Genomic DNA, 12,030 nt, shown 5'->3' on the forward strand with positions numbered 1-12,030 from the left:
AGAGAGAGAGAGAGAGAGAGAGAGAGAGAGAGAGAGATTGATTTTCTATCTATTGGTTCACTCCCCAAATGCCCACAACAGCCTGGGGCTAGGCCAGGATGACACAGGAGCCTGGAACTCCAAATAGGTCTCCCATTTGGGTGGCAGGGACACAAGCAAGCACTTGGCCATCATCTGCTGCCTCCATGGAGCATTAGCAGGAAGCTGGATTCGAAGCACAGGGTAGTCGGGACTCAAACCAGGCACTTAGATATGGGGTGCAGGTGACCCACGTAGCAGTGTAACCCACTGAATCACAACACCTGGCTCTAGGTTACATTTTAATTGAGGACCTTGGTTTTTATCCACTTGAGACCACAAATAACTATTCCCATTTGGCATAACTAAGACATTGGCAATGGTTATGTACGATAGGCAGCCTCATTTTTCTACATAATAGGCTGGCAATCCTACTCTCAAAACACTGGGGAAATTCACGTCAAAGGAAGCAACTTTAACACTCACCTGAATCAATTTTTGTCTCTCTTCTAGAAAGGAGAGATGCTTAGGGGCTACCTTAAGGTGCCTGATTAAACTCTCTTGCAAAGTACTGATGCAGTTTGGAAGAAAGCCACCTGTTTCCATGGAAAATTGAAGGACATCTGCTACCTGTGGTATTAAAAAAAAGGCAAACAGGTCAAATATAGGCAGAAAGTAATCTCAAGACAGAAGTATATTTAGAAAAATGTCTTTAAATATCATTTTCTCCAGGAATTCTCATGATAGACAATGCCATTAGGACTTTTTAAAGATTTATTTTATTTATTTTTATTATTTTTAATTTTTTTTGACAGGCAGAGTGGATAGTGAGAGAGAGAGAGAGAGAGAGAAAGGTCTTCCTTTTCCGTTGGCTCACCCTCCAATGGCCGCTGCGGCCGGCGCACCGCGCTGATCCGAAGCCAGGAGCCAGGTGCTTCTCCTGGTCTCCCATGCGGGTGCAGGGCCCAAGCACTTGGGCCATCCTCCACTGCCTTCCGGGGCCATAGCAGAGAGCTGGCCTGGAAGAGGAGCAACCAGGATAGAATCCGGCTCCCCAACCGGGACTAGAACCCGGTGTGCCGGCGCCGCAAGGCGGAGGATTAGCCTGTTAAGCCACAGCGCCGGCCTATTTTATTTATTTGAAAGACAGAGTTACAGAGGGGTAGAGACAGAGAGAGGTCTTCCATCTGCTGGTTCACTCCCCAGATAATTGCAATGGCCAGAGCTGAGCTGATCCAAAGCCAGGAGCCAGGAGCTTCTTCCAGGTCTCCAACGTGGGTGCGGAGGCGCAAGGACTTGGGCCACCTTCTACTGCTCTCCCAGGCCATAGCAGAGAGCTGGATCAGAAGAGGAGCAGCCAGGAATAGAACCAGCACTCATATGGGATGCCAGTGCTGCAGGTCGGGACTTTAACCTGCTGTGCTACAGTGTTGGCCTGCCATTAGGACATTTAAAATTGTTTAGTCAAAAATTACTCCAAAAATTTTTTTAAAAAGGAAAAAGATCATCTGGCTTTAAAAAAAAGAAAGAAAGAAAGAAAGAAAAACACCCAAATTAAAGCTCAGGACAAAGTGGCTTCACTGGTGAATTCTACAAAACATTAAAAAAAGGATGTATTTATTTTTACTTATTTGAAAGGTAGAGTGACAGAAAGAGAAAGAGAGAGAGAGAGAGAGAGAGAGAGAAACTTCCATCCTCTGGTTCACTCCCCAAATGTGTCAACATCTAGGGCCAGGTCAGGCTTAAGCCAGGAGCCAGGCACTCCACGGGTAGCAGGGACCTAAGTACTTGGGCCATCATTCACTGCCTCCCAAATGCATTAGCAATGAGCTAGATCAGAAGTGGAACAGCCAGGACTCAAACCTACGCTCCGATACGGGATGCCAGCAACACAGGCAGCAGCCTAATCCGCTGTGCCACAACACTGGCCCCAGTCACCCTGTTTTAATGTATCTTTGTCTACTTTCTCTTCTGCTTCTTTTGTCTGTCTTATGATTGTTACTGTTTAGTTCCTTTTGGGACTATGGAAAGAAAGAATTCAAGAATTGCTTTTATTATCTTTTTGTAACTCTGGCAAAGTTTTGTTAAGGAAAATCAATGTAAATAAGAATCACAGGGGCTGGTGCTGTGGTGTAGCTAGCGAAAAAGCCTCCGCCTGCAGTGCCAGCATTCCATATGGGCGTTGGTTTGAGTCCTGGCTCCTCCACTTCTGATCCCGCTTTCTGCTATGGCCTAGAAAAGCAGTAGAAGATGCCCAAGTCCTTGGGCCCCTGCACCTGAGTGGGAGGCCCAGAAGAAGCTCCTGGCCCCTGGCTTCGGATCGGCACAGCTCCAGCTGTTGCAGCCAACTGGGGAGTGAACCAGCAGATAGAAGACCTCTCTCCCTCTCTCCCTCTCCCTCCCTCTCTGAGTAACTCTTTCAAGTAAATGAATAAATCTTAAAAAAAAAAAAAAAGAAGAAGAAGAAGAAGCAGCAGCAGCAGCTCCTGGATCCTGGCTTTGGATTGGCCAAGCTCTGGCCATTGCGGCCAGCTGGGGAGTGAACCAACGGATGGAAGAGCTGGCTCTCTCTCTCTCTGCCTCTCTGTAATTCTGTTTTTAAAATAAATAAATAAATCTTATTTAAAAATCACAATAAATATTTATCTGTGTGTGGTAGGCTGAAAAAAAGCCCCAAAGATACTCACATCCTAATCCCGGGAACCTGTTACCTCATATGGCAAAACTGTGCAGCTGTGATGAAATTAAGGCTGTTAAAGTGAGATAATTATCCCGACTTTCCAGGTAGGCCACAAGCAAATTCACTAGCATTCTTTTATGAGAATCTACTACAGTCAGAAGAGGAGACTGGCTGACAGAGGCACAAGTGCGAGCAATGCATTTTGAAGAAGACGGAGTGGACCACAAGCCGAGGAGTACAAATGGTCACCAGAAACGGAAAAAGCCAAGGAAACAGAATCTCCCCACAGAGCCTCCGGAAGAATCCTCACCAACACAGGATTTGGGGAGCTTTATTAAAGCAACGATGCAAAACCAACACACTGCGTTAAGGGAAAACAAATGGGTGAAAGTCTGAAACGAAAAACATGGAACGGTATGCCAAAGCCTTCATTAGACAACACACGAAGGTCCAATCAAGAAGCCTGGAGGCAGATATTTCACGCAGAAAACACCGCCTGGGATGCCCACATCTCATAATGGAGTGCCTGGTTTCAAGTCTTGGCTCTGCTTCTGGGCCAGCTTCCTACTAATGCTCACTCCAGGAGGCAGTGGTGATGGCTCAGTACTGGAGTCCCCGCCACCCACATGGATGAGAGATCTGGATTGAGCTCTGACTGTTGCAGGCATTTGGGGAGTGAATCAACGGGTGGGAGTCTCTCTTGGTCTCTGCCTTACAAATAAAGTAAAAAACAAATAAAAATTAAGTCAGAACAGATCACATAAAAAGCAGGAGCCAAGACCTCAAGGGAACAATGAGCTACTCTTCAGTTTCAGAGTAAGCACAGAAACCATCATTACACCTTGTGGTGTGAGGGCCTGAGGGAAGCTCCGACTAACAGGCAAGCAGACACAGCAGAATAGTGGCCCACATACAGCAACACGAAACTAAACGGTCAGGAATCACTGCTCAAAACTGGCCAAGTCATTAGTTTAGTTCCTCTCCAAAGGATCTGGGCTTGTGTATTGAAGACCTCCCTTTCACTGGCATAAATCTCCAAACTAGAATATCCTAAAGAAAATAGAATGAAAACTAGAGGCTGTTATAGTCCAGGGATTTCCCATTTCTCTAAGGTCCCAGGGATGAGTGGCAAATCACACGTCTTTAGGTTTTTGGGGCACATCCTGCCCCCCTCCAGCTAAATGCCCTCTTGTCTTAGTCGACATGCTCATGGTAAAGGCAGAGATGTGATTGCTTATCCCACACCAAGTCTCCCATGTCAGACTTCTGAAAGATTTCCTAATTGCTCAAGCTTTTGAATGTGCTATGGAGTATGGAACTTGTTTCTTATTTACAAGTTCTGGAGCAACTTGAGGAAAACGTAGTCCTAAAAAAACTAGGTTACTTTCTTTCAATGCTTTTATAGCTCACCAAACATTCCCATATACTGTACAAGCATTTTACAGGGGAAGTGGGCAGGAACGGGGCACCAGCACCACAGGAGAGATTTAAACACTCAACAGATGAGGCCTGTTTCCTACAGGAGCTATGCATGGTGGTTTGAATTCAGCGCTTCCCTTCATGTACCTGAGTGTCAAAGACATTGTTCAGCATAATTCCATACTGATGAGAGAGGCAGTCAGAAAGCCAACGGCAGTCATGGATGACCTAAGGAGTCAGAGCATGGAGACGACCATTAGAATCAGGCTGCTAATTCTACCAGCAGAGGAATCAAGGCACACACCTACCTTTAAAATTCTCTTGTCTTCCAATATCATCTGAAGGCCATTGTTGAAAGCACGACGTCCCAAAAGGAAAATGTCAAATAAGTAAACTCGGCTATTTGAGGCCACCTGCAACAGACCATGCATATACACTTATGACACTAAGGAAGAACTGGGGAGGGACACAAGGATCAGGAATAAAAGGTGACAAAACATTCACTGTTAGGGAAACAGGCATTCAGTTGTTCTTTGGGAAAATAGATTTAAATTGATTTTTAAAAAGATTTATTTATTTATTTTAAGTCAGAGAGAGAGGAGTAGACAGAGAGAGAGAGAGAGAGAGAGATCTTATAACCACTGGTTCACTCCCCCAGATGGCTGCAATGGCCAGGGCTGAGCCAAGCTGAAGCAGGAGCCATGAGCTTCATCCGGGTCTCCTACATGGGTGCAGAGGCTCAAACACTTGGGCCATCTTACTCTGCTTTTCCCAGGCCATTAGCAAGAAGCTGGATCACAAGTGGAGCATCTGGGACTTGAACTGGCTGCCACACTGAATGCTGGCCTCACAAATGGCAGCTTAACCTGCTACTCCCCATCATGAGCCCCTCAAGTTGATTTTGAAAGACAATCATTGTGATTTTCAAGAGGAGAAAAAAGCACACACTGCTGTTAATGTTAGTTTAATGGCTGTATTAATATGGAACCTGTTTTTAGGATAAGGGTCAATTTAGTGGGTCAAGCTCAGCTTTGTTTGCTGGCTCTGTTTAAATGAATGGAAAGGAATGGATAGTTTCTTTACATATACATTTTGATGCATGTGTGTCTATTAGGTAACTATGTCAATCCAGTTTTTTCTTACTATAATATGGCAGTCAAAATTTTGTAGATCACTTTTATAGACTACTTCTCATTTTTCTTTTTCTTTTTTTTTTTTTTTTGACAGGCAGAGTGGACAGTGAGAGAGAGACAGAGAGAAAGGTCTTCCTTTGCCGTTGGTTCACCCTCCAATCGGCCCTCACTTTTTACAGTTCCAACTTTAATGTCTATCAGTCTCATCTATGGCATTCTAATTGTGATATTGTGAAATATATCTTTGGTCTTTTTCCTGGTTTCTGGATATAGAGCTTATAAAAAGCTGTGTCTTTTGTATGCTAATGAAATCACTGACATCTGGGGGCCCTAAGTAGATTTAGGATGCAGGGCTTGTTATAGGAAAGACCAAGGAATGGTCAGAGCGTTAGGACTTTTAGCCCTACCACCCCTCACCAACTTCTAGAGGGGAAGAGGCAGAAGGTCAAGTTGATCCCCGATGGCTGCTGATTTGATTAGTTGTTCCTCCTTAATGAAGCCTCCATAAAGACTCCAAAGGTCTTAGTGTGGAGGGTTTCTGGACAGCCGAGCATGTGGGGGTTCTTGGAGGGTGGCACAGCCCTGCTCCATAACCTCATTATATATATATTATATATATATCTTCCACCTGAGTATTCACTGGCATCCTTTATAATCAGTGGGCAAATATAAGCAAAGTGTTCCTTGAGCTCTGCAAGCTGTTTGATAAATTAACTGAACCTGTTGGGGGGGTTGTGTGAACCCAGACTTATAGCTGGTTGGTCAGAAGCACAAGTCAGAACCGGTGATTATGACTAGTGTATGGGATTCAGCCCTCAACCTGTGGGGTCTGAACTATTTCCTAGTAGACAGGGTTGGAATAGAACTGCACTGAGAGGACATCTCTCTGGCATCTGCTGGAGAATCACAGTAGAGCTGGGGGACAGGAAACCACCCCACATATCCCGGGCCCCGGGGGAGGCTGTGCTGAGTAGAGAATAGGAGGCATTTTCCCTAATGGTTGAGACACCTGCGTTTGATTCTCACATCCAGCTCCTAACTCCAGCTTCCTGTTAATGCAGACCCTGGGAGGCAGTGGTCATGACTCAAGTAATTGGGTCCTTGCCACTCACATAGGAGGGCTGCATTGTGGTCCTGGCTCCTAGCTTTGACCATGCCTAACCTTGGTTGGTGCAGGTATTGAGGACTGAAGACTGAACTATGAATGGGCTTGCTTGCTTGCTTTTAAAAATAAGATTTCATTTATTTATTTGAGAGGTAGAGCTACAGACACAGAGAGGTCTTCCATCTGCTCGTTCACTCCCCAAATGGCCTCAATGGCCAGAGTCAGGCCAGTCTCAAGCCAGGAACCAGGTCTTTCATGTGTGTGCAGGGGCCCAAGCAATTGAGCCATCTTCTGCTGCTTTCCCAGGCCATAAGCAGAGAGCTGGATAGGAAGAGTAGCTGCCAAGACATGAACTGGTAGTGCCCACATGGGATGCTGGCACCTTAGGAGGAGGCTTAGCCTACTACACCACAGTGCCAGCCCAGGGCTTTCTTTCTGTCTCTCTCCCCAGATGCCTGCAATAGTTGGGGCAGGGCCAAGCGAAGCAAAGAGCCTGGAACTTAGTCCTGGTTTCCTACATAGGAGACAGGGATACAAGTACCTGAGCCACCACCTGCTGCCTCCCCAGGCAAATATTAGCTGGAAGCTGGGATTGGAACTAGAGCTAGAGCTTGAATCACTGACCCCAGTATTGGATATGGGCATCCCAAGCAGTGTCTTAGCCACTGCACTAAACACCTGTTCCAGTTTCTAAATTTTTATATATTATATATATATTTTATCTTTTTTTTTTTTTTTTGACAGGCAGAGAGGATAGTGAGAGAGAGAGAGAGACAGAGAGAAAGGTCTTCCTTTTTGCCGTTGGTTCACCCTCCAATGGCCGCTGCGGCCGGCGCATCTTGCTGATCCGAAGCCAGGAGCCAGGTGCTTCTCCTGGTCTCCCAAGTGGGTGCAGGGCCCAAGTACTTGGGCCATCTTCCACTTCCTTTCCAGGCCCACTAGAAGGAAGCTGATTGGGGTAGAACAGCCAGGACTTGAACTCTTGCTCTGATATGGAATAAGTGCATCACAAGAGAGGGCTTAATCTACTGCACCACAGTGCAGTCCCCCAGTTTCTAATTTTTCTAAAAAGATTTATTTATTTTATTTGAAAGGCCAAGTTACAGAAGGAGAGAGAGATACAGAGAGAGCGAGCCAGAGAGAAAGAGACAGAGAGATCTTCCATCTGCTGGTTCACTCCCCAAATGGCCACAATAGCCAAGGCTGGGCCAGGCAGAAGCCAGGAGCCAGGAGCTTCTTCTGGGTTTCACACATGGGTGCAGGGCCCAAGCACTTGGGCCATCTTCCACTGCTTTGCCAGACACATTCTCAGGGAGATAGATCAGAAGTGGAACAGGCTATAATCAAACTGAAGCCCATATGGGATACTGGCGATGCAGATGGCAGCTTAACACACTGTGCCACAGCACTGGCCCCAAGTTTCTATTTTTTTAAAGATTTATTTATTTACTTGAAAGTCAGAGCTCAGGTTGGCGCTGTGGTGCAGTGGGTTAACACCCTGGCCTGAAGTGCCGGCATTCCCATATGGGCGCCAGTTCGAGACCCGGCTGCTCCACTTCCAATCCAGCTCTCTACAATGGCCTGGGAAAGCAGTAGAAGATGGTCCAAGTCCTTGAGCCCCTGCACCCACGTGGGAGACCCAGAAGAAGCTCCTGGCTCCTGGCTTCGGATTGGCACAGCTCCGGCCGTTGTGGCTATCTGGGGAGTGAACCATCGAATGGAAGACCTCTCTCTCTCTGCCTCTTCTTCTGTCTGTGTATCTCTGACTTGCAAATAAATAAATCTTTAAAAAAAAAAAAGAAAAGAAAGAAAGAGTTACACAGAGAGAGGAGAGGCAGAGAGAGAGAGAGGTCTTCCATCCAATGGTTCACTCCCCAATCTGCGGCAATGGCGAGGAGCTGCGCTGATGGGAAGCCAAGAGCCAGGAGCTTCTTCTGGGTCTCCCACTTGGGTGCAGGGGCCCAAGGACTTGGGCCATCTTCTACTGCTTTTCCAGGCCATTGCAGAGAGCTGGTTTGGAAGTGGAGCAGCTGGGTCTCGAACTGGCACCCATATGGGATGCCGGCGCTTCAGGCCAGAGTGTTAACCCGCTGCACCACAGCGCCAGCCCCCCAAGTTTCTAATTTTTAATCATTAATGACCAGGTTGTCACACATGATTTTTTTCTTTTATATTCTGAATTATTTACGATAAATTCCTAAAAGTGGTCTGAGGAGTAGATCAGAGGATACGGAACATTATGATTTTTTTCTTTTAAAATTTTTATTTGTGGGGCTGGCATTGTGGTGTAATGGGTTAACTTGCTGCCTGCAATGCCGGCATCCCATATGGCCAATGGTTCGAGTTTTGGCTGCTCTACTTCCGATCCAGCTCTCTGGTAATGGCCTAGGAAAAGCAGCAGAGGGTGGCCCAAGTATGTGGACCCCTGCTACCCATGCAGGACACCTCAATGAAGCTCCTGGCTCCTGGCTTCAGCCTGCCTCAGCGTTAGCTCAGCATTAGCCGTTGAGGCCATCTTGGGAGCGAATCAGCAGATGGTTTTCTCTGTCTCTCTCTCTCTCTCTCTCTCTTTTTTTTTTTTTTTTTTGACAGGCAGAGTGGACAGTGAGAGAGAGAGAGAAAGGTCCTCCTTTTCCATTGGTTCACCCCCCAATGGCCGCTGCGGCTGGCGCACCACGCTGATCCGAAGCCAGGAGCCAGGTACTTCTCCTGGTCTCCCAGGCGGGTGCAGGGCCCAAGGATTTGGGCCATCCTCCACTGCACTCCCTGGCCACAGCAGAGAGCTGGACTGGAAAAGGAGCAACCAGGACAGTATCCAGCGCCCCAACCAGGACTAGAACCCGGTGTGCCGGCGCCGCAGGCGGAGGATTAGCCTATTGAGCCGTGGCACCAGCCTTCTCTGTCTCTTTAACTCTGACTTTCAAATAAATAAATAAATCTTAAACAAACAAAAAAAAAAAAAAAAAGAAAGAAAACTGTAGGAAACGCTAACAGGAAGGAAGCAGATCAGGCAAAACAAAACAGAGCAAACGAGCAGCAAAAATAAATTAAAGTTGCCAGATAGACAAGTAAGCAGCTGGAAGCAGGGGGCAGGCCTGAGGGTCTGTACAAGGTGAAGCAAGCCCCTAGCTTATGTTCACCCATCCCCCTCCCACTGAGGACAGAACATACATTCTCTGAATGAATCCAACCTTGGAGCTCTGGAAGACACAGGGAGACAAGAGTTTGGTAGTAGACTGAAATATCAACATCCACACGCTAGACCTCTTTCCTTGTAGCTTCTGGACCTGAGAACTTCAGCTTGCATGGGAGCAGGAGGCAGAGGGCTCCAGGAAAGACTGCTTCCCGACAAAAATGCAGCACAGGGGAGCAGGACAGATTTAAGCTTGTGGGAAGCTATAACCGATCCTTGAAGATATGAGAAGGCTTAGTCACAGATGCAAAGAAAACGAAGCTAATAAAATGAAGCAATTTTTAATTCTGTGAAAACAAAAACAGTTGTTCAAGAAAAGAAACAGTTCTACTTGGCTCTGCTGGGAATAATAGTCACAGAGTCATAGTAACATTTACCCTGGATTCTGTCTTAAACAAAAACCGGGATGCAACAGTCTAGGAAGGTGAGGGTGCTGTCCAGGAGCTCAACCTTTATTTACCATAACAAAAGTTAACATAATTTGTAAAACAGATGAATTAAGCATGCCCTGAGAAATAGGAAATGAGTTGAAACAAAGGTTAAACTAATTGCCTCTGCAAATGGAATGTTTGTCAAAGTGTTTTGTACATTTGTACATTGTCCAGTGCCTCACAAATACCCTTTGTGTTAAGAACCCTGTAAACAAGATTCTAACAAAAACATAGGGGGCAGGCCTTTGGCACAGCTGTTAAATTGCCATTTGGGAAGCCTGCATCCCATTTTGGAGTCCCTTGGGTTCAAGTTCCAGCTCCAATTTCAATCCAGCTTCCTGCTAACGTACACCTTGGGAGGCACAGGTGATGGCTCAACTACTTGGTTGTGGGAGACCTGGATGGAATTCCAGGCTCCTGGTTTCCAACTGGTCCAGCCCAAGCTGTTGGAAGCATCTGGGGAGATGGAAGATCTATTCCCCTACCCCCCACCACCATGTGTCTGCCTTTCAAGTAAGTAAATACATATATGAAAATAACTTTTTTTAAATGTGGTATCTGTGAAGAGGTAAGTGGGTTGGAGATTTTTCTTTTCTCATAAAAATCGACCATTTGAGGGGCAGGTGCTGTGTTGTAATGGGCTAAGCCTCCACCTGTGGCGCCAGCATCCCCTATGGGAACTTGTTGGTGTCCTGGCTGCTCCTCTTCCGATCCAGCTCTCTGGTATGGCCTGGGAAAGCAGCAGAACTTGGCTTAAGGTGCTAGGGCCCCTGCACCACATGGGAGACCCAGAAGAAGCTCTGGTTCCTGGCTTCGGATTGGCTCAGCTCCGGCCATTGCGGCCATTTGGGGAGTGAACCAGCAGATGGAAGACCTTTCTCTCTGTCTTGTAGTGCTACCTCTCAAATAAATAAATAAATAAATAAAATATTTTTTAAAAAATCTGGGGCCAGCACTGTGGCTTATTGGGTGAGGCTGCTGCCTGTAGTGCCGGCATCCCATATGGGTGCCAGTTCTAGTCCTGGCTGCTCCACTTCCGATCCAGCTCTGTGCTATGGCCTGGAAAAGCAGAAGATGGCCCAAGTCCTTGGGCCCCTGCACCTGTGTGGGAGACCTAGCGGAAGCTCCTGGCTCCTGGCTTTGGATTGGCACAGCTTCAGCTGTTGTAGCCAATTGGGGAGTGAACCAATGGATGGAAGACCCCTCTCTCTCTGCCTCTACCTCTCCTTCTCTCTCTGTGTACTCAAACTTTCAAATAAATAAATAAAAAATCTTTAAAACATTTAACATTTGACTGCTTTTAATACATAGTACATGTGATACTTTCATTAAAAATAATAAATACATGGCCAAGGACCTCATTGGGAAAACTGTGCCCGCTAATTTGCTTCCAGCAATAAAGAAGACTGCTATAACCAAGTAAGTAGCTGTCCCCATTGGTCCCTAGAAAACCTGAGAGGACAAACTAGAAATAACCTAGACTCTCATAGGCCTGTGTTACTGGGAAGTTCATCCTTTTCTTTCGATAGAAGTTTTAGTTTGTTTTAAGCAACTTGCATTTGTGCTGCTAACTCAAACCTGGTCATCTAAAGCTCAGGTTTGCCCAGTGAGTGCATGGACCAAGACAAGGCACTCTAATATCTCAGCAAAACTAGGCTCAGACATCGCTACTGCTTCCTCTTGGAAAAGGTGGACATTCTAGAAGGGAGGAGCTCCACACAGCAGACTGCCAACACTAATACACAATCTTCCTTCGGTAAATGCAGGTAGGTCCTGACTCAGAGCACAGAAGCACGGATGGAGGAGGCAGCCTGCTATCTCGGGCACCCTCAAACACAGGCTGCTGGTTTTGACTCAGAGCTGGCTACTCATTCTCTAGTCATTCCAAGTCTACCATACATTTCTCAATTGACATCTTCAGGTCCAGGGAAACCAAAATGATTTGGCTGGAACCTGCAGAGGAAAGCTGTGACTCCAGAAGGAAAGAGAAGAAACTATTGGTAATGGAAGGCTACAGACAGAGCTAGGGGAGAAAACCTCTAACATGAGCC

General features: G+C 46.5%; 1 protein-coding gene across 4 annotated transcripts in view; it reads right to left on the reverse strand.

The window, feature by feature from the left end:
- The window catches only part of EXD1 (exonuclease 3'-5' domain containing 1), a 36,615-nt gene that overhangs the window by 6,745 nt on the left and 17,840 nt on the right, over positions 1–12,030 (reverse strand). For all 4 annotated transcript variants that reach the window (XM_062205658.1, XM_062205657.1, XM_062205656.1 and 1 more), the window contains 3 exons: positions 4,426–4,530; positions 4,265–4,345; positions 505–648 (listed from right to left, as the gene is read on the reverse strand). In XM_062205658.1, the coding sequence (XP_062061642.1) occupies positions 505–648; positions 4,265–4,345; positions 4,426–4,530 (330 nt within the window). The remainder of the gene's footprint in view (positions 1–504; positions 649–4,264; positions 4,346–4,425; positions 4,531–12,030) is intronic.

Source organism: Lepus europaeus, chromosome 11, assembly GCF_033115175.1.
Source record: "Lepus europaeus isolate LE1 chromosome 11, mLepTim1.pri, whole genome shotgun sequence".
NCBI lineage: Eukaryota > Metazoa > Chordata > Mammalia > Lagomorpha > Leporidae > Lepus > Lepus europaeus.